We start from the raw sequence: 23,800 nt of genomic DNA, 5'->3' as shown, positions 1-23,800 counted from the left end.
TCTGCGACCTCTGTGGGACCATCAGTGCTACCTTACAACAGACCCTGGCAGGATGCAAGACCGCGCTATCTTAGGGCAGGTCCAGATGGTGGCACGATCAGGTGTTGAAGAAGCTGGCGGAGGTGGTGGAGAAGATAAGGCAAGAGGCGAGCAACGGGAGCCAAAAGGGCATGCAGCGGTGGACCCAGTTCCTGAGGGAGGGGGAAGCGGGGGAAACTGTCCCTAGGAGACCTGCACCCACCCTTCTGTCACCAGGTGGGGAGTGAAGAATGGAGGTGGACTTGGGCAGGCAGCTCCATTTCCCAGGAGAGATCTGCAGCACCACACTTCGACCAGATATGGTGCTGTGGACCAAGGCAGGGAGGTCGGTGCTGCTGGTGGAGCTGACGGTGCCATGGGAGGAGGGGATGGATGAAGCCTACGAGAGGGTGAGAGCAAAGTACACCGATCTAGTCGCTGAATGCAGGGAGAATGGTTGGAGGACACGACTCTTCCCAGTGGAGGTGGGCACCAGGGGCTTTGTGGGAGACTCAACAACTCGCCTAATGAAAGATCTAAGGCTGAGGGGTAAGGAGCTACACAAAACCACCAAAGAGCTGGCTGAGGAGGCAGAGAAGGCAAGCTTCTGGCTTTGGCGGAGGAGGCGGGACAAGGTGCTGGGAGTGAGCAACTCCTAAGGAAAGCTAGCTGCGGGGGGTGACTGGGAGATGTCCCTGTTCACTGCCCCGCCACCAGGAGATGTTCTGGTTAAGGGGCGAAACATCGGTGAATGGTGGTCCCCAGCTGATGACCCCACAGCTAGTGGAAAGGGCACCGGTGGAGGTGCGGCCGGCCTAGAGCCTAGCAGGTGAAAACACTTGAACACCTGTTCAAACAAGAAGTTATGTAGATGGTACTACAGAACCATAATCACCGTATAAACTATGTTAATAATAATAACCAATATTCCAAATGGTATACCATAGCTTTAAAGAGACAGGCTAAAGCAGAGCGTTTCAGACAGAGTGAGTGTCGCACTTTTCCTTGGATGATGCTAAGTAGCGCTATAGCTTTTTAGGACGATGAGGACATTTTAATCTGATTGTTGAATGAATATCGAAATCAAAGAACCCCGAGGTAAAATGAAAAAGCAAAGTGGAGAAACAAAACACCAGAATTAACTTAAAACTAGCCCCTCTACATAGGGTTCAAGTAAACACTCACTTGTCAGCTGTGGCATCATCAGTTGGGTTTTCCAGGTGCATTTGGGAACACAGCACATTATGTCGACTACAACCAGTCAACGTAATTGGGCTGCAAAGAAATGGAGAGTAACTTTGGCCCCCTTTAACTGAGTGCCAAGTGACATGCAGTGAATGAAGGGGCCACATCACAGACACTTGACTCTTTATTAAAGGAGTGTGCATGGTGCTGAGTCTGTTGCATTTGTGTTTGCCATTTCAGTTTGACATTACAATGAACTTAACAAACATAAAAGAATTGTTCACTTTATTCTGTTAATCTTATATTGTATTGGTATATAGGAATTGGAAGCATGTGTGGGTGTAATTGTGCACAAAAGAGAGTATCTGTTAACTCTATGTGGATGTTTTTTTGATCTACATATCTACATATATTTGTATCTGCACAAATAAACCAAACTAAAATAATTCCAGGATGTATACTTTGATGTAACAGACCCTCTTGTTTTTCTGATTTGTCAAGCAGCAATATGAGAGCAGATAGGACCCTGTCAGTGGCATCACAATGTTTACTCACACAGTTGACTTTCAGGGTCCTGAGGTCCATACTGTTATCTTCCGAGGGTCATTTAGACTTTCAGTAGTCACCTATGTGTGTTAGAATGGTCAATTATTTTACACACAGGTTGCTGTTTGCATACTTTGCTTTGCCTGGAATCTTACTTGGGGATTTGGCTTTTCGATGCCCAAGTTGTACGGCAGAGCGTCTAGCTGTGTGTCCCAAAGTCACAGCAGCATGTACAGAAATAGTGAGGGAACCGGGCTGTGGCTGCTGCCCACTCTGTGCCAGGCTTGAGGGGCAGCTTTGCGGGGTCTATACGCCGAAGTGCTCCAGCGGCCTGAGATGCTACCCAGGCACAGAGTCTGAATTACCTTTACAGCAGCTCATTCATGGTTTAGGACGATGTGGACAAAAAGTGGACTTAGATGTCACAACAAGTCTTGACCACCAGGCTACAAATGGTAAGTTATTCTAAGAAAAAGTTTTTAAAGGGGGATGTTAAAGCTGCACTGTTAAAAAAAAGAAAAAAAAAGATCTAATATAATTTTAACTATTCAGCTCCTGTCAGCTCTACGGAGCGTTTTAGACTCTTTTCATAAATAAGTCATAGCGTGTGGTCTATACGTAGTCTGTAAAGTGTCCTGAGATAACTTTTGTTATGATTTGGCACTATAAATAAAATTGAATTGAATTGAATTGAATTTTAGCTCATTAGTTATGTTTCCATTCACATATATGTATGCACATTTTGAAGAATCACTTTAAAAGACAAGCTCTATAGAAACAGCAAAATTCAATAACATTTCATCAAACGCATAAAAACATTTAATGCTACTTTGAGGTGTTTTTTGTCTTTGTCGTAAAAAAGTTGAGCCGCTAAATGGGATATGGAAACACCTTTGCCGAATAAACTCTGATATAGTGAACATTTAACCCACATGACTTATCAGCTGTTTCCACTCTCAGCATCTTCCCAGATATTCCCTTAATGTGTCTTTGTCTCCTGACAGCATAAAACATGGCCAGTATTTGGTGACATGAAAGAACTATTAAACTTGTCTAATTGAAACAAATTTGTGAAGATCTCCCTCCAGTTTTCTCTCGTAGATGGTTAGATGGCCAAGGTGACTTGTTTGTTTCAGGTTTGCAACCTCTAGGTCTCCTTCTTCTCTGTTGACTGGTGGCTTACAGCCATGTAGTGCCAACTTCATGCCCAGACTACACTGTAGCCTATTTTATTCATCTTAAACCAGTTCATGGAAACGTACCTAATTTAAAAGTGTTTTTTGCGACATTTCAAATGTTCACATAAAATTAGCTTGACAATTCGATAGATACACAGTTATTGTTATGGTTCCTGGTGGATGATTAACTTGCATTAATCAGAAACAACACCAAATGAATGCTTATCCTGCTACATGGTTTATGGCTGTGTAAATTGGCAAACGTTAGCTCACATTCGGAAAAAGCACATCATGAGGTCAACAGCATCATTGTGGTTTTTCAAAGGCTGCTTTGTCTACATTTTTACCATGTATCTGATCAGATAAAAATCTAATTTCCACACAGAAGTACATAATGACTAGCAGGTTCTGTAAGACCAAAACCAATTTGTTGACTGTGTGAGAGAAATTGTTACTGCTTTCAATAAGCTTGTAAGATGTTTAAATCCTTTGATGAAAGGATGAACACCAAAAGGCTACTCAAAAAACTAACATCCTGTTGTTTTTTCTGTGGGAGTGGAAACAGTTGATACATTCTCAGAAATGTAGCCTTTGATTCTGGTAAATGTTACTTTATTAGGGATGTTATTTTATTGATCACGATACACTGCTAATGTATGACAGTTCAGCAACAGCTTAAAGTATTAACATTTTTGTAAATTGAAAGACTGGTCCTCTGCAAAGAACTTGTATACATTGATATAATAATATAAGTATTCACCAGGGAGTGTAACATATTAATATCCTGCATGAGTGCCAGCATCTGCAAGCCAGCTAGTTTTGAAATGTCATACCTGGGTATAATAAAAATGGAGAGGCTGTACACTCAGTCAGAACAATATTCCTACCGCAGAACTCTTTAAACGTCCACATCAAACGTAGTCAGTCACAATAATGACCCAAAATAAATAACCAAAAATCCTTCAGGGACGTAGAAATGTCAAGCTTTTCTCTCCCGCATTACAGTTATTAGGGACAAAGGGTCACTATTGATTCGTGAAAATGAATGTTGACATATGCAATGTGTTTGGCAGGCAGTGGCAGGCCCACATCTGTGAGCGCAAACAAGCACTATCCCTCAGATGAACCCATAACATGTCTGTAGTGTCGTATTTTGATAGGCTGTTGTGAGGGAAGCAATTTAATACACACTTATAAATTAAAAACATACATTTTGGAATTGAATTTGGGAAATTCAATAGGCTGTAAATATGGAAGACACAGATGCCCTTCAGCATGGTGCTGGGAAAGTTGCAGATCTCCATGGTAACATGTGCAACATAACTTTCAATCAAACATTTTTTTTGATATAACAATGGATCTTGGGTCAACTCTCTGAGAAATGTATTTGATAAGTTCTTGGACTGAGATATCTTCAGATATAATAAAAGACTCAACAAAGGTTGATTTTTCTTCTGCAGTGGTTTTCAAGACTCTTTTTTGAGTTTTTGAGTTTTGTTGGGAGAGGGTAGTAAAAACAAACCTAATTCCAGTCCCTGTAACTTAGAACTAGCTTAGAGCAATGAACTTGTCTGTGATTTACTGTCTTGTGTTAAGACCAGTTATAACACAAACGAAAAGCTGTCAGTTCAGATCAGTTCAGACTTCAGTTGGACCTAAGTTCACTGGGCTATTCTTGGCTTCTTAAGCAGGAGCAACTGCTGTCTACTTTGTCCACATTGTTTTGCCCCCAAATTCACATTTTGGGGTTGTTTCCTGTAGTTTGTTGAGATTACAGCCTCACTCCTAAATAACTAATACTGCGCTTTACTTCAAAGAGAACAGAGACTTGCACTTGGAGGCATTTCATTATGGGTATTTCGTGTGATCTAGGGTTGTCAAAACTGGCCAAAAATGTGGTTTGGATATTTCCTCTCATAGGTTTGAACTCTTCAAAAATATATCTGTGTGCATTCTTTTCATAAAAGGGCTAACCAATAAAACCAGACAACTACTTTATTTCAAAGTGATTGTCTTTTAAAGTGAAACTTAACTGTTTCAACAGTGGTACTGCCAAGCCCCCACCACAGCGACTTTCTGGTTGATCCAATAAGAAAGTGCCAAAAGTGTCAGTTCTCTGAGTGTCCACCAAGGGCAGGTTTCATACTAGAGCTGTTTCTCTTTGACCCCCATGTTAAACAGGCTGTTTTCAGAGCATAATTAAACCTATTTAAGGCCTGGTACAAAAAAACATTCTATTCTGTATGTTTAGGTCATATCTCCATGACAACACTGAGGGGGCTGAATTTTTTTGTACCAGGCTAGTTTTTATTTTTTTGGAGTTTAAAGTTTATGAATAATTAGGGCCTGGTGAGAGGCGGATTAATGCACAGGCTGGCCTAGGCTGCAGCCCAGGGGCCCCAGGTGTGCAGGGGCCCTGGATTGGCCAGACTATTTTAATTTACTACTAAAGAAAATTCCTAAATTGACAGGATTTTTTAAGGTTGCAGACTCTCTTCTGTTCTAGCAGGCTTTTTTTCTGATAAAGCATGATTAATAATGTGGGGGGCCCAAACAAACAGTAGCCTAGGGGTCCATGACCACCTTAATCCGCCATTGGGCGTCTCCTCTTGAGTGACAGCCAGCCGCTGGCCCTCACTTCTTCTCACTTCAGCCAGATGGACATGTCTCCCTCCCCCAACGTCACATCAATGCCCTTTTTGGGTAAGAGGAAATGAGTCAAAATCTGACAAGATGGTGATTCCCATGGGGATGGCCATTTTTTATACAGTCTATGGATACTGCCTATGCTGCAGTGACACAGCCAGTTGAAAATCTCAGAACTTTCACTTCAAAAGATCAACATATATCAAGATAAACAAAATGATGTCCAGCTATACAGTAAACCTAAATATACACAACGGATTGCTAATCTCTCTCTCTCTGTGGCCTGGTTCTCTTTCATCGTTACAGGTTTTTTTGTTAATTATCCTGTTCACCTTGAACTTGGCTATATTTCATTTTCCATCGATGCAAGTCATGTGTGACTCCTGTTATGCAGTGCATTCTGTGCAGCAGCGGCCCAAGATAAATTGTTCATCAACAGATTGTGATGACCTTGGAATGAGGACTGTCAAAGGACCATACGCTGTCCGTTTTTGCTGAAATTCGCTCAGCTGTCACAGTAAAAGTAGACAACACACTTCTATTCTATTCTGCTCAGGCGGGCAGTGTGGCTGCTCCAACAGAAATAAAACAGAAACAGGCTCGGCAACGCACACGTGATGCTGACACGAGCAGTGTGGCCTGGCTGTGAGGCATACAGCAGCGGTATTTTTTTTTTGTCATGATCATGATTGCTGTTATTTGATGCCTGAACTAATCCGAAGTAAACAGCCTGAGTAAACAGTCCATAGTCCATCAACTACTCTAGCTTTGTTCGGTGTGAGCACACTTCATATGCCCTTACAAATTTGACATTATTAAGCCCTTTTATGCTGCTGATGTCATAAACTCTGCTCTTCCTACTCCTGCACACTTAGTGACAACAGTACTTTTGCAAAGTTCCACATTGCAAAGGCGACAGAAACCAGTAACACAGATGATTTAAATCCATGGTTTGAATCCTTCCAATCCTAAAAGCGTGTAATATAAGAAAGGGCACATCATGTTCAGTCTTTCCACTTGAACTGTTTTTGCAATGGGAGTTGACTTGGAAAGGTTCTCTCAGTCATGGTCCACAAAGGTTTCAGTCCAGTGATGAGTGTATAAGCTTCAGTCTCCAAATGAATCAAAGTATTTTCCTGCCTTTTAAACATGGACAAAGAACATGAATTAACTGTCTCTCACGGAGTCCAAGGCAGGTGTGGAGCATCTATCAGTGACATGGATGCTACATATTACAACAATATTTGTACAAGCCATTAATATTTCAACATGTACTGTATTTGAGGGAAGGTCAGATGAGCAATGTGTACCCTTTGGTCAGCAAAACTGTTCATTTACTTAAAACGCTGAAGCCCAATACTTGTATTCAACAACATTATTTTAAGTGTACTAGCAGCAGGTTGGACATTTAATTAGTCAACTATTTGTAGGAGGGAGAGTTGCTTTAGAGGCCTTAATTATCTTAGTGATTGGGCAATATTTCACTTGCCAGAATAAATTCTAGCACTTGGCTGGATTTGAGTCCATACTAAACCAATCCATGAACTTTTTTCTAATCCTAACCAATTGTTTTTCATGTCCAACACTAACCGTCACCTTGTGTTGGCTAAAATTGTTGTTTTTTTGTGTGTTTTTACACTTCCGGGTTGGTGTTTTGATTTCCTGTCCATTAGAAAGCGTGTACTCTTCACGCTTTGGTCAGGTAAAATCTGACACTCACACGCTTTGCGAGATGGACCAACAAATCTTTTTCACGCTTTGGCGTGATACCAGGTTGGTCGGAGCCCACATTCTTTACTGTTCATTGTTTGTTTACATAACTCATGGGGAGTGTGATTGCCCCCCCCTCCCTCTTCCCCCGCTTCCCATCTTGCACTCACATTACTTAAAAGGACCCCAGCCTCGGTTCGATTGCTCATGGCTTATACGTTGTCACCTCTCCGAGTTTAAGCTTTGTCCAGCTGCTTTTGAATGTTTGCATCCGTCCAAATCCAACTCCTCCTCCTCAGAACCGTTTGGCTGCATCTTTTTTTTTTGTAAAGATTATTTTCTGCAGTTTTTCAAGCCTTTTTATAGATAGGACGGACAGGAAATGGGGTGAGCCGTCAATGCTTATGCTCATACACCTCTCTTAACCGGGCCACAGCCGTCAAGCATGCCGTTCCTGGGCGCAGTACAGTTGTACTCACACTGGTCAAACGAACTAGACTCAAGCCGCGAAGCGTGCTTAGGCACGGTACCAATGGACAGTGTGAATGCGCCTTTATACTACGTCACCTAACTTCCTTGTTTGCTCCCGCAATAATAACTACGGCACTAGAGGTCCACCTAACAACAAACGTAAATATGGGTCGTTATAATACACTCAACCTATAAAGCTGTTTTGCTTTTGGTAAGGACTGTCTGTGTAGGTCCTCTTTTGGTAAGGGAGCAGAATAGAAATACACTTGAGATTGTGGCAGTCTGAATGATTGATATTGGACTTGATTGCTATCCTTCCCAGTGGTCTCTACTTGATATCGCTGACAGAATATCCTCAAAATAGAAACACGGATAGTTTTTTAATAGTATTTCCTGTTACACTTCAAACCAGCCAGGGTGCATAACATTACAGAGGTTACAAAACAAGTAATTAAGCCGTATTTTAATTATTTTTCATGATGTTGATCGGATAATGCTACCATTGAAGCAAGGAATGGGAGCTGCTTTACCCAAACTGACAGGTTCACATGTGCAAAGTGCACAGCCCAAAGCCACCGTGGCACAAATGTGTCTTTTTTTTAACTCAGCCCAGTATTGCTAAATGCATATCAGACTAATCTGAATTTTACTGATGGAGGAAGCAGTGTGATCTTTATGTAGTGAGGTGCACAGACCACAATTGATAATTAATTCTCTTACTTTAACCCTAAGTGTTTTTCACCATACCTTAACCATTTTCTTAACTGTATAACTTTAACCATATCTTAGTTGTCATGCACAGGTATCGCAAGAGGCACAACTTTTACAAACATTGTCACTGAATGTAATCAGGGTTTCTGGAGATCGATATTGTTTTTGACTTGTGATAGGGTTGCTACAATCACACGCTGCAGTATGGCCTTTCCTTTAACTCGCCACTATCTGATAATAGTCAGGCATGTGTGTATTTGTTGCTACTCCACAGACCATCAATCCTCTATTTACAAACCCCCTTCTCCAGCCAATAGGAAACCACTGTGCTGTACAATCCTTTTTTTTTTGCACTTTCCTTGCACATCTTTCTGTCTGCTTCTCTCTCCTTTCTTTCCTTGTGTTGTCATTGGTCCACGACTGCCCTTGTTGCCCTGCAGGTGATCCTCTGCTGAGACATGCTCCATCTCCCTCACTTGCACTCTCAGGTCTTTAATTACTCTATGTAGATGTGTGTGCACACAGTACGTATGTCAGCACACATCGACAGGAAGAGGTGAAGCCATAAGAGATCACTTTGGGCATGCTGGTGCCTGTAATTCTGATAAAACTCCCCCTGAGGTGTCAATAGGAAGCCATCCCTCCTTCGTGTTCATTTTGAAAAGTTAGTCTTACATAATATGATTGCAACATTAATGAGCCAAATTTACTATCAAAACAAGCTAGGTACATTTATGTAAGTACTCTAATTAAGTACAATTTTGACGCATTTGTACTTTAATCAGTAGTCCGACATTTCATTTCATGCTGCTAACTCCGCTACATTTCAGAAAGAAATATTGAACTTTCCACAATATTTACTCCACAATGAGTATTAGTAACTTTTCAGATTAAGATGCACAAAAACCCTAGGCTATCAGCTTCATAAAGTGCACTTTTTAGGAGAGGTAAAAGGGGTTATAGGAAGATTTACATACTATGGATATTTGTTACAATGTTACTGCAATAAATTAAATTCTGCATCCATCTTAATACTCAGTTATAGTAAGAGTCTTTATAGTGCAAGGCCATCGGTGATAATGAGTTTCTACTTTTAATATCTCTATTCTTTGAATTAAATATATTTTTAGATGGTTGGTAGTGTGATTATTCTGCTGTAATAAAGACGTCAAAGTTCTGAGTGCAGCAGGTGTCGGAAGCTGCACGCCGCATGGACATGCTAGCTTTTGAAGAAGCAAAGACCACACTATACTGATCCAGTTCATGAAGACCTGCACTGTCATTTTCAGGGATCCATCAACCAACAACAACCTAGCCTGAAGTGACAAGACGGAGCATGCCTTCATGATAGCATAGACAAGCACTAGTGGGGCCTTGTCTGGGGGACACGCTAACCGCTTAACCAGCAACGGGCCAGCTACCATTACCTGGGTAAGCTAACCCAAGTCAGCTGCTCTCAGTTTTTTGAAAAAAGTCCACATGTGTTTAGTTCTTTCCATCTTTTTAACCATTCCAGCTCACTCCAACTTAGGACTAGTGATATAGCCATAGCTTTAAACCCCTAGACCAAACTAGTCTGTAACATAAATTTGTACCAGAGTATTTCAGACTGTGGTTGTGATACTTTTATTTAAAGCTGTAATTTACTTTTGTGGGCACTTGTTGGCGGCAAAACAAGTTGTAAACACAACAATGAGAACAATTGTCACCTTATAAAGTTGATAGAGTGAAGCTAGCCAACCTTTCCCACAGTGTTTGCTAGCTGGCACGCAGGGCAATATTAGCATATTTTCAGAGTCTATTTCTAGATACCTGGCATAAGTAAGCCCAATATTCACTCATTTCTTTAAGCCTCAACCCACTACGAAATAATTGTTTATTTAGCAGCTAAATGCTCCACTATGTAAAACAGCTGCCTGGAAACAGAGTTAATGAAAGTGGCAAACAGTAAAACCAAAACAATGAGCTGAAAGACACTAAGGGTACGTCCACATGATCGAAAACGATCTTTTCTTTCTCCCTATTTCTTAGAAAGTTTTCCGTCCACATGGCCATGTCTCAAACATTCAAAACAGACTTAAAACGGTGTAGTACACCTGCAAGGTGTGTGTGTGACACTGTAACTCTGCCACAGAAATACACCTACAACAGAGAAGAAGAGACAGAGATATACAAACACTAGCAACTTTCTCACTAAATTTGGCAACTTTCCAAATCATATTTGCAAGTTTTTTTGTCAAAAGTAATTAGAGACAAATCTGGTTGCTGTTTCTGGTGTTATTTGAAACTTTTGGAGACCCTAACGTGAAAGCACGAATAATTCTGTAGTTACTGTCCTCAATGAGCAGCGGGTGCTGCCCTGAGTCTCACCCCTGTCCCAAAGCACTCACAAGCGGTCACTTTCTCAATACGTGTAGCAACTTTTCAAATCATACACTCAGTAGGGGAGGCACAAAACATGCAGTTACCCGACAAAGCAAGGGCGGCATTTTTTTTTAAAGCAAGATATACCTTTTTACATTACTAACATTAGGTGGCAAGACATGAAACATGAACAATAAACTTTACATGTGAGTAAGAAACTGCTGCAGAAAAAGGACTTGTCTATTGGTTGCGTGCTGGTTATCATTATAGCAGTAATTTGTTGCAGACTCCAAAATGAAAAAAATGAGGAGCCACATAGAAGTAAATACAGAACAGAAAACATTAGAATCACACAAACATCCTTCCATCTGTCCAACCGTCCATTATCTGTAACCGCTTATTCCACTTGGGGTTGCAAGGAGCTGAAACCCAACATTGGGCAAAGGTGGGGTACACCGTAGACAAGTTGCTAGACTATCACAAGGCACATTCAGACAGCCACCATTCACACTCACAGTCACACCTATGGACAATAAACTGTAAAATCACCGATTAACCTAACACCTGCATGTGTTTGGACTGTAGGCGGAAGCCTGAGAACCCAGAGAAAACTCAAGCTAACAGGATAAGAACATGCAAACTCCACAAAGATTGGCCCAATCGGGCCATCTGGTCTAAACCCTCCAGCCTGTTGCTGTGAGGCGACAGTGCTTATCACTACATAAAGAATGAAAAGTATGGACATTGGTTCTCCAATAGGTCACTGTTTGTGTCAGTCTACACTATGACCACTTATATTGAGGTTAAAACGCATATGTTTTGTAAGAGAAAACCACCTTGACCTTAGAGTGCACTCATTGTCTTTTAAGTCTGGCATACACTGGAGGAACTCCAGTTGGCAACAGTGTTCTCTTAAAACTACAAAAGCAACTTCAATTGGTTTGGATGACACACGCAGCCACATGGACGCATAGCAACATCACAAGTTGAAAGAACTAGCTAACCGTAAAAGGTTTGAAGGGGATCTCTGGATATGCAAAACTTCTTCATTATTCAATTTTTTTGTCTGTTTGCCAGCTGTGAAGTGTTTGAAGTGGCTGAGCCTTGAGAGGAACCATTTACGCTGACAATGGTTTAAAGTACTGTAAGGCCACTTCTTGGCTATGGAAGCAACGTTTTTGAGACATGGCTTCACTGTATACAATAACATAACAGGGCATACATTAATGCTAAGCAACTCTGGAAAGACATTACTCATTCTGTTCTATGAGAGAACTGTGAGAGCATTGCTCAAAGGCAATACCCAAAGCCAACACTCCCAACAGCTCGAGACAGGTAGTTTCTATGGCACTGAAGACAGAATCAACAACACAGTATTTAAATGACAGCTGTTGGCTATAGACATGTTTTCCCCTTGGAACATGCTGTCATTAGTTCCTATAAGTGTCTATCTAAAACAAGATCTTAAATACAACTATAGAAATGCATTGGGATTTTTACACCCTGTCTGTAGTTGTATCTCAGTTAGCATTATAACATTCCTGCTCCACAGAGTGTTGCCTTTTTTGAAAACATGAGTGTCAATGCAGTGTACTAGCAACTACCAGAGGAAAGGAAAACTATACGTATCACTTTTCAAAATTTTGTTTTTCTTTTTTGAGCAACAGGCTTAAATTAACCACTGCATCATTAAATCAAGGTCCCTCCTGAATATGTTTAATGTGTTCTGCAGGAGCTCTCACTACAGTTCATGTGAGATTATTCCACTGTTTATGAAAATCTTAACACAACTTGGACCAAAATTCTAAGCTTGTGTGCTCAGCTGGAGGTTGGAATTTATGACTTATGTCCCTCTCTCACACACCGTAGTGAATATAAGGTGTCTTTATCAAATGTTACGGTCATGTTTGTGGTCACATGTTTTATCGGTTTGCCTGTTGCCTTTCTAATTGGAATATCAGATTGGAAAGATTTCTCTATGTGGCTTGAGTCACGTAAAAACATTCAAAGAAACAGAGCCAATTTTAGCCTTTAGGAGTGGCAATGTTGGCTCAATCCACCACTTAAACCCAAAGTGAGATATCTTGCTAAATACTGGATGGATTTGCTAGAGGATGAACCCTTTAAACTTTGTTTATACCTCACTTTTCCTCTAGCACCACCATGCGGTTCACATGTTTGTTTTTAAGTGCCTTAGAGGATGAATCCTCAGGACTTTTGTGATCCACTGATTTTAAATATAGTGCAACCAGCAGGTCAAAGCTACCATGTATCTTGTGACGTAACAATATCTACTGCATGAGTTGAAACAAAATTTGTTACAAACATTCATGGCTCCCAGACAAGTCTTACCATACTAACTCTGGTGATTCCCTGATTTTAAATCCAGCAGGTAGGGTAAAACTGTTTAATGGATTGTCAAATTTGCTACAAACATTCATGTTTCCCTCAGGATGAATTGTCATCACTTTGGCTATCCTCTGACATTCTGGTGGCCTCATCAGGTCAACATTTCCATTTGTCCAATACTTTGGTTTATCACTAAATACCCACAAAATAACAGCATCCCCATCAGCCTAAGCATAGTTTGTGTAAAGTGCTAATAAGCAAATACTATCCTACCAAAACGATAAACTATGATGATGAACATGGAAAAAGTACCTGCTACATCAACTTGTTATTTATGACATTGTAAGCATGTTACTGGAGTCGTAGGCTTGTTTAAAGACATATTTAGACAAACCAACAGTTGTCACAGAATACATAGTCACCATGGTTTTCATGCAGTTCACACTGCATCACTTGGAGATTTGACAGTACATTACTTTGTTGAAGAATTTAACATGCATTACTTGTACTGAATATGGTGCTACAAATTAGCCTTAGCTTTTATTGACCAGATCTGGTTACTTGATATACAGTAAAACCACTTAAAAAATAATAAACCCTAAACACATTCTGTTTTCTTAGTACTCCATCCAGAATCACTCACGCGAGAAGATCTCTGGTTATAGTTCTGTCTTTTGTGACTGCGATTCCATGCAAGATACAGCCACAAAACCTTACTGTTGGGTAGTTAAGATCAAAATGAAGGAAGCCTATAAAAATGGGTGTAGCCTGAGCAAGGGGGACAGAATAAGGAGGGTAGGAAATAGGGAGGGTGCGTTGGCCAGTGGTGTCTCCAGGACCACATGTTGCTATGATGACACACACACACACAGACTCAGAAGGTGAAAACAATACCAGCTTTGTTGATGTGGTTTCTAATTAATGTTTAAGGACGAGTGTGAAGACAAATGTCTCTTGCAACGTAGAAGACACATTTACTTTTACACCTGGCACCTGAGAGACATGCGTGAACATGCACCGAAACATTTCAGAAGGAGTTATAGCATGTGTAAGGAGCCCTGAAGATTCACTGGGGGGCCTTTCCCGCTTGGGCGTGATTTACAACCTCGAAGATCTGCTCTGGTTTTTATAGCGCTAATTACAGACACACGCACACACAAACACACACATGCACACACACACACACACACACACACACACACACACACACACACACACACACACACACACACACACACACACACACACACACATACAGCCTCTGGCAGGTAGATTAGGTACCCAAAAGAAGCCTTACTCAGCATGACAAGCCTTAATCAAAAGTGCTTCTTCACGAGTCTGGACTCACCGCCAATGACTGATCAGCCGTGTTCAGCTCTGTAATTCACTCACCACTTTCCTGTTGAAATGTGTCAGACAATCTCACATCTTTATATTTGTGTTAACTATGATGCTGGTTAATGTCTTTACAGGTTTTATTTTTAGGACTTGTGACTTTAGTAAATTGCCTACCTAATCCTACTTTGTGTATGTTCTGAATTAACTCATTAGCTTGTTGTTTGTGCTTTGTCTCCCCTGTCTCCAACAAATTATGAACATGCTTTGGTTAAACACCGGCAGGAAACACACTCAGAGTGACCCCAGCACTCAGAGGAAAACCTGTGCAGACTGCGTCATAGGCCCAGCATTATAAACTGAAGCGGGCTGGAAGTAGCATAATAGCAAACTATTTCACAGAAAAGATCTTCGCGGGTTTGTTGACACTGTCGCCATAGTAATTACAGCCATTGCAACGCCTGACTGTCCGGTGTAGAATTACTGACATGAGGTTTGAGGGACAAAGGATGCCTTGGGGACTCAGAATGACTTTGTCTTCTAATTCCAGGATTGAGATGACTCGTAAAAGGGCCTGTTATTAGAAATGTTGACGTGTAATAGCTGCTTGTGATTAAAGAATAGATGCATGTAGTTATGTGTGTGAGTGTTTTAGAAAGCTGCAGAGACGTTGAGGCAGTTTTGTGTCTGTGGAACATCTGTCCATTAACTAAAAGACGGCACCCTCATGCTCACATAACTTACTCAGCATGCTTTTCTGAGAACCAAAGTATTGAATGTTACACTGGGATTAAAACCAGAATGTAAACCAAAAGGTTGAATTAGCTTTGAATAGAACATGAAGTCTGTTTTTAAGAAGGCCCAGGTAAAGCTTATACAGATGTTGCAGATTAACTGTAAATTTAAGCTAATGTGTGTGTTTGTTTGGTCGTAGAGGTGCATGGGACTGAGAATCCACTCACCAAAAGACCTGCCATAGATGCTTGGTTTTGGCAGGAGTCCGCCAGGAAACAGCACCTGAATGAACGCAAAACCAAGATGAAGTCGAATCAACTGGAGGATCCTCGCACCCAGAAAGTGCTACAGGTCAGATCTAAACCTTCAGTTGTGTGCGTGAGTGACAATTTCTTGGTCACAAACCTAATAATCCACTATAAAAACCAATCATACCCAGACAATAAAAATGATGGACAAAAAAACTCCTAAGCAAGTGGTCTCCATGACTAACACTAACCATCACCTTTAGTAGGCTAAAAGCTTTGGTGCCTGGATGTTGCGGTCCACGTCCAGTCTGATCGCTATCTTCGCTATCAGGCTTAGCTCCCATAAAAAAAATTGTGATTGGTTTAAAGAAATAAAAACAAGCAAGAGCATTTCCCCCCATCCTAGAATGCTAGGCCTCTGTAGCCAGACCATTCTATTGAAACAAGACACCAGCACAAAAGTAGAGTCAACACATGTTCCTCAACAACTTTGGCATAGCAGTACGCACAACCTCTTTTAAGTAATCTTTGAATAGAACATGAAGTCTTTTTTTTTTGCAAGCATTTAGAGACATTGTCTCCCAGAAGAGGAAGTCTTGTCCGGGATATCTGCTGGCTACATTAGAAAACTTTCATCAAACAAATAGCCGATGGGTTCCGAGAGTGTCTGATAGACTGGCTGGAGATGAAGCACAAGTGCTCTACCCTTACAACGTATTCTCATCAATGGGACCATAGGAATTAATGCATAACATAACAATGATATGATATAAGATCTTATGAAATATGACATTCTATTTAACGTTGTGAAACAGCAACCTGTAGGTAACCATGATGGTCAAGTGTAGGCAGCAGAAGGTGACAGTAAAGTTTAGGCACCAGAGCGACTTGGTAAAATTAGAAAAGAGATGGCTTAGTACTTAAGGGACATGAACCCCCCCCCCCCACCCTCCCACCCCCCCCCCCCCCCCACACACACACACACACACACACTCACCCAACCACCCTAATGTAACATAACCAGTAACAGTAATAAATAGTTGGATTACATACAATGCATTACTTTTTTGTAGGTATATGTACGAATATGATAAAGACAGCCTGACCTTTATTATCATAGATATTTACATCACAAGGATTTGTTTTTATGGAAACTGACACCAGTCCATTTCTGAGCTGAAACTGTCGGTAACCCTATTAGGTATTATAAAACCTTTCCAACTCAATGATGTAACATCTGCCATATTTGCTTGTCATAGGCAGGCACAGTGGCAAACACTGAAGAAAAATCCCAACATATCAAAATCTTAACATAAAGCCCTACTTCCTCCCTAAAAATGGTCTCATTTTCGTCCCAGCTTATATTTTGTGTAGTCTTTTACACTAGTGTGTGTGTGTGTGTGTGTGTGTGGGGGGGGGGGGGCACAGTGCAGTGAAATGTCAGCCAAAAGCAAGCAGTGACAAACATTGTGCTGTGTGAGCAATATTGTCTGGTACAGTAGTGCCCTCCTCTGGGCACTCTATCAGTCAAACAAACATACGCACGTGCACTGACAAACTTTTTTATCACCGACATCATGCATTCATCCCATGGGTCACTCGCCAGAACCTCTATTACTACTACCTTACCTTTACCCTCATTTTAACCAAAGAACAAGTTTCAGCCCTGAACTTTTATGGCTTACCTGGTGTGGAACAGATTTCTGTCCCCATAGGTAATGAGTCATTTTAATGTGACGGTGAGAACAGATTTCTGTCCCCACAACATGACTAATACAATCCCACATTTATTTGCTTTCATATATCTGTTATGTAAATGTATTTGTTGATACATTCAGTTGTTGCTCAATGATGTGAGAATGTCCATATTGCACTAACTGTTCAAAATAGATGATTTGTCACTTTTTGAATACTTTGACCATAGTGTCTACAGTATATTGATATGTTTCCAATTATGTTTTGAGGAAACATAAGCTGCATTAAGAAAGACATGTCTCAGCGTCAACAATTTATAAGCATTTTTGTGATGAAAAGTGATATTGTTTGGCTCTCCACTGTGGAATGTGTGTTGGCAGTTTAATGCCCCCCCCCCCCCCCCCCCCCCCATTCTTTTAACACTCACTCAACATTTCACAGTCTCGAACACAGCTCCACAAAAAAGAAAAACAGTTCCTGGAAAACCCTTAATGGGGTGGCGTACAAACACAGATATTCTTTCTGGTTTCATGTAAATGAGCTTGGGCCCTGGGGGCTGCGCATGTGGAGGCCCATATATGTTTCAACATGGCAAACAATTATGTGCATTTGCTCATTTTCTCCCTCACTTAACTCACTCGCTTGCAGCAAAACAAAACAAAATAAAACAAAAAATCTCAAGCAGGAGGGTACAAAACAATTGTGGAGATCATTAGAAGCAACAAAAGAGAGAATGCAGTAACAGGAGTTGTGCAGCTGGGCAGGGGGAGGAACTTCAGACAGCTGGTGTCAAGCATGGATGCACTTGGTTGTGGTTGTTCTTGTGAGGTCAAATACTGTACGCAAAATACATGCTAAGCTTTCAACCTTTGTTTCTTGAACATGAACACATTTGTTTTAGTTAATTAAGAATCAAATTTATTCTCATTGTATTGTTTTCACACAAATATGCTGTAATCATGTTTTATTGTAATCCCCACCCCCTTTAAAATTGTATTTGGTAATCAGACATTTTGTTTTTAACTTTGTTCATGGAAAGTAAATAATGGAGACGATTCTTGGTCTGTCATTGAAACAGAAAACCTTAAAGGGGAACACAAAAAAATGTTGTACATCTGTTGTTGGTGTTTTTACTTTTATACAGACTATAAGATCTTTTTACCAGTCTTATACTACATATGTGAATAAAGTTAAATTAAGCCTTTTGTGGCTCCAGTGAGAGCTACACTAAGTCTGAAACATACACTGTATAAAATATAGATGTAGTCTCTGTTTTTATTTTTTTATTTACTACACTAGGGAAAAAAACTTTCCTCCTATTGGGGCCCTTAGAAACATTTTTAAAAATTAAGCCACTGATTGGATAGATATGGGACACATTTACCCAATCAGCTGCAATCATGTGGCGGGGTTCATAAGGTCAGTGTTGTTATCAAAAGATTCGTCACTCACTGTTACTAGACAGTAAAGTGGCAAAATGTCAGAAAGGAAATGTGAAGCAAAAAAAGAAAAGCACAACGACTGAAAGAACTAGCGGCAACAAGATCTGCTAAAGGAAATTCCTAAATCGACAGGATTTTTCATGATGATGATCCTCATGAAAGCATGATTAATAATGTGGGGGGCCAAAATAAAAAGTAGCCCAGGGGCCCATGACCACCTTAACCTGCCCCTGCTTACAACCCAACTCATGCTGTTTCTTGTCCCATCTGCGTTTTGCCCAAGCACTGCAGTACATTTTGTCTGGTAAACTAGTTTGAAATGACTACACTGTAAAGGTGCAGTCAGACCGGATTTCACTATCCAAACTTTACTTGTGTCATGTGGTGTGGCAAACTGCACATAAACTCATATAGACATAAACTCTGGCAACTATGAAGCTAATATAGGGCTCCATAGTTAGCTAGCTAAATACATCTATATACTTACATCTAACTACCAATAAGCAACGAAACACTGTGTTTGGAGACACAAACAACTCAACAGATTGTACCATTAACAGTCCCATATTGAACATTAAAGCATGTAAACATGTTCTACTAGAATCCCAAAATACAAGTAGGCTAATAAACCTGAACATGAGCATATGTGGCCTTGACATGGATTTAGCTCATATTAGCTTTAGCTGAACCATACAATGCATTCTTGCTTGGAACAAGGACTGTTGAGTTTGTTCCCCATTTCCCTATTTCAGTGTATGAATGGATCTCTTCAAGGCCAGTATGGAAAGAAGGAATAATTACAGCAGCCATAAACTATATAAATGTGTATATATATGACACGTGAGTATTGTGTGACAAAAAATGGCCTGAACCTATCCTTTAATATATGAGAGCAGTAAGGCAGCAGTGAAACTGCAGGGTGCATGTACTGAGGTGTTGGTTTATGTTTGTCTTCATTATGAGAGAGAGAGAGAGAGAGAGAGAGAGAGAGAGAGAGAGAGAGAGAGAGAGAGAGGGAATCAAAGACTGTAGGAGAAAGTGTGGAAGAGAGAACCAGAGAGAAAGAAAGAGTACTTTTCATCCATATGTTCAGATGTCTGATAAGGTTCATGGCAGACTGCACCTCCTCCTGCCCTTCTCTCTCATCTTAAGCCAACTAATCATAAGACTGGACCCCTTTGATCCCACTGGCAGCCTGATACACACTGTGTGTTACGGTAAAGTGAGTATGTGTGAGTATACAGTATGTGTGCATGTACACGTGGATACTATACATGGTAAGTCTTTGTGCACATCCATGCAACAGGAGAAGTCTGCACCATATTTATGTAGGTGTATGAACATGTGTCTGCACAGGTCTGCGTGTGTATGTGTGTGTGTGTGTGTGTGTGTGTGTGTGTGGCCGTGGCCACCTGCTGTGTAGAGCCGTCTAGCCACTCATGTTCCACTTCACCAGACTCACATCAATAATATTGGCTGAACTTTCTGCTTGCCTAACTGCAACACATAAAAATGTTAGCTATAAATGTGTGTATTTGTGACATTTTTACAAGACACACAGAAGTATTTTATTTATCCATTCTTTTTCTTGGACAGAGCACATTCCTTGGCCTCAAACATATACTTACCTCTATTTCTTGACTCCTGGTGATTCTGTTTAATTGACTTGGAAGTTGTTTTTGCCATTGCATTTGTTTGTCTGCTTGTATTAGTGCTAAATAGTTACTGCCATTATTAGTATAAATATTAATAATGTTCTCCTTGACGTGTCTTTGTAGAGCGCCTGTCAGCAGGAGCTGGACAAGGTCTTAGAGGAGATCTCCAAAATGACCTCTGAGGATAACAGAGGCCCACTGGAGAACCTGTATGAGCTCAAATTTCCAAACTGTGACAGACATGGACTGTACAACCTCAAACAGGTGAGCCATGGACAGTAATGGTCTCACATCACACCATTGTACCCGAAGTTTTTTTGGGGGAGTTTTCTCACGTTAGAAGCTCACAAACTTTCTTAGGCTGAACATGGCATCTTCATCATTATACATGGTTAACAAGACAAAAGGCAAAGTGTATAGTCACACAAGTAATAATCACAACCCGTTTATTTACAGTACAGGGCTCTGTTTCAGAGAGTAAACTGAGCTAGTCAGTTGATTTATCCAAAGTTTTCAGTGCCAGAAGAGCTGATCGGTTCAATCAACTCAGTTCAATCAATTCTGCTTAGATTTTCTATACTCCTTAACGTGTGTGGTGAATGAAAAAGCCATCATCAATGGAGCTCTTATAACATGATTCACGCATGGCAACATGCAAATAAAGGGCAGAGCCTTCATTTTTATCCAGTGGACGTAGAGGTATGCATATAGGCAATCTGTGCACATTTATCTATAAAAAGAGCCTCAATAAGTTAAAACTAAAAGTTTTATTCTGTGTTGTCCATTCATTCATCATTTAAAAATATTATTGAAGGTTCAAGAAAACAGCATAGCCTAGAGTAAAGACATAGCAAAGATGTGATTGTAAGCTCACAATCTGATCCAGCAATGATGTGTCTAGTGATTTGCATTCGAAAAGACGTTAAGGTTAAAATACAGATTTGAAATGTTAGACATGTATTTGGATCTTTGCTCGACATCAGATCTTTGCTTGACATCAGTGTCTTTACTTTAGCTGCTTCAACAAATGTAGTCAATTTAAACACAGTCGTAATGCTGTTACAACATGTTCAGACTGTACACAGCCTCTTTCACACTAGATTCTGCAGCTGCACCACAATCCTGCTCACTCATTATATATGTGTACATACAGTATTTATGTATATATACAGTATAATAGGAATTATGTTCCATCAGTGGAACCAATCACATCATGAGTAATTCATCTTTTATGTCTAAAGCATCATATAAAGATTTTATACATCATGTGCAATAAACATTTTAGTGGAACTGCCCTAACAAACTGACAGCTAATTAATGCACATTTCACTTTGATACATAATGAATCACTAAGGAAATGACACAGTGTGTCTGGCTCTGACAGTGAGAGAAGACAGAGTTCACTCAGGGTTTATTGAAGAAAACTTGCCAGTGAGCAGAGTTTCATAGAGTTACTATGGTAACTGACCCAGAGTTTAAGTTCCTCTCTTTCTGGAGCCAAAAATTCAGTTTTCCCTCATCTCAGTTTTCACTAATCCTGCTTTCTAAAACAGGGCTCAGGATGACACACCAAGCAAGACTAGAAAATATTTCAACAAATAAAAACACCCCAAACTAAGTAAACAACAAATAATTGATGACTCGTAGGAAAAGGACAGGAGGGGTGTACAAGAATGTCTGAATACCAAACCCCATATTGAGACCATTTGGAGACAGGGTCTTGAACAGTGGCAGCTGCTGATCTTTCAAGGAGGGGAAGCTCATTTTTCCAGCCTAAGTCATAAATGTGTTTGTTTATTTATATGTAAATTCTACCCTTCGTTCCTTTTCAATAAAACGATCTGTGACCTTGTCGTACCAACTAGGCGTCTTTTCAAGGGAATTGACCAGTGTCCTCTCGCAGCAGAGCTAGGCTGCTTAGACGGCCTTGGCCCAGCTGGAGCTGCTGCTGTGCCAGGCTACTGTGAAGTGTGACCGCCTAACCTTTGATGTTTATTCTTCAAGATTGCTGATTTGCTCATTTAGCTGTCAACCACAAAAGGATTTCGCCTCAGACAGCTCATCCAATCATAATGCTGAAGCCGAGCATCCGGGCTGGCCCACTGCTCCATAGACCCCAAGAGACGCTGAGCGTCTGATGGGCGGGACAAAGCCCAGCATTTATCCAATGACTTCTTCCCTCTGGTGGGTGTTAAAGAGGTCTGTGTGCAAAGACCACCAGACACAAAAAGAGTTTCCCCCGACCGTCTCCCTGATCCCCCCATAATCCCCCTGCCATTGCATGCCCATTTGCACTAAACATGTATATATATTTATATCTTTCATCTTGTCTTCTTTAGTAAATACTTTATTTTTATTTTTTATTTTTGTGTATTGTGTGTTTTAAACCTGCTCCACATGAGATACATGAGAACAAGATGGCGGCTGTGATGCTTGCCACAGTACGAGCAGTGTTCCTGTCTGCCATTTGAGTGTCTGTATTATTTGTTTTCAAAGTGCCGTCCAGTACACCCGATCGGAGCTTTTAAACCTCAGATCCATCTCTCACAGTGATCTGGGCCCATCTACATCCTTGCTGTAGGAGAAATCACGGGACTTAAACATCTCAAGTAACTCAACATCATGGCTGCCAGCCAAGAAGGGGCGCTGCTCCGGTACCTTTGTCAGCTTCAGGAAACGCTCTTACCGGTCGCTGCTCCCAGCAAAGACTACAGTGATTGCTCTGCCAACTACCTGACAGAAAACTGGCCGGATCAATCAGTACCTGACCAAGCAGTTACACTGCCAGGTTTTACATTACATTGTGCCGATAGATCATCCAAACTATCGCAAAGGCAAATGGTGGTGGTTTACATAATGATCAATGAACGCTTCTGTACAAATTCTACAGAACTCTGCCATGTATGCTCCCTGCACCTGGAATACCTCACAAATGCAGACCATCATTCCTCCCAATGGAGTTTGCATCAGTAATTATGATCTGTGTTTACATTCTACCTGAGGCTGACGCTAACACTACCATAGCCGAGTTAGCCAACTCCGTCCAATTTGTTATCTGAGCCCCCTGGCTACCATGAGCAGGTAACTTGCCCCAGCAGTGAGACCAAGACGCCAGATAGTGATGTGACGTTCGTAAATGATCCGGTTCTTTTGAATGGCTCTTTGGTATGAACGAAGGAAACTGAGTCCTACTTGAGAGTTGTTCTTTTTATTGTTGTGCCCAATTTCATTGCCTGTCCAGATCAGCAGTGTCCGGTTTGTGCGAGTGCTTTTTTCCAACATAAGTGACAGATAGGCACATGATACCCATTGATTTTCGTTGATAACCCCCACAAACCTGACTCCGCCTGATGGATTGTATTACATTTGCTCTGCATTTCCATCTGGGAACTCTCGTTTGGAGATCTTTTGGGAAGGGGCGAAAAAACTGGTTGCTGATTGGATAAACCATCTGTCAATCACCAACATACGGGCCAAATCAACCAATCAGATCAACGCATTGATGGAGCCGT

The 23,800-nt window shown here is 40.9% G+C and overlaps 1 protein-coding gene across 1 annotated transcript in view; it reads left to right on the top strand.

Moving 5' to 3' along the window:
* Positions 1 to 1,843: 1,843 nt before the first annotated feature.
* The window catches only part of igfbp2b (insulin-like growth factor binding protein 2b), a gene marked incomplete at both ends in the record, with an annotated part of 25,006 nt that continues 3,049 nt past the window's right edge, over positions 1,844 to 23,800 (top strand). The window contains 3 exons of the mRNA XM_083922099.1: positions 1,844 to 2,204; positions 15,448 to 15,599; positions 20,412 to 20,552. Of these exons, the coding sequence (XP_083778225.1) occupies positions 1,844 to 2,204; positions 15,448 to 15,599; positions 20,412 to 20,552 (654 nt within the window). The remainder of the gene's footprint in view (positions 2,205 to 15,447; positions 15,600 to 20,411; positions 20,553 to 23,800) is intronic.

Source organism: Echiichthys vipera (genome assembly GCF_963691815.1).
Source record: "Echiichthys vipera genome assembly, chromosome: 10".
NCBI classification, from domain to species: Eukaryota; Metazoa; Chordata; class Actinopteri; order Perciformes; family Trachinidae; genus Echiichthys; species Echiichthys vipera.
Note: the sequence above shows the minus strand (reverse complement) of the source record. Positions and strands in the feature narration are given on the sequence as shown.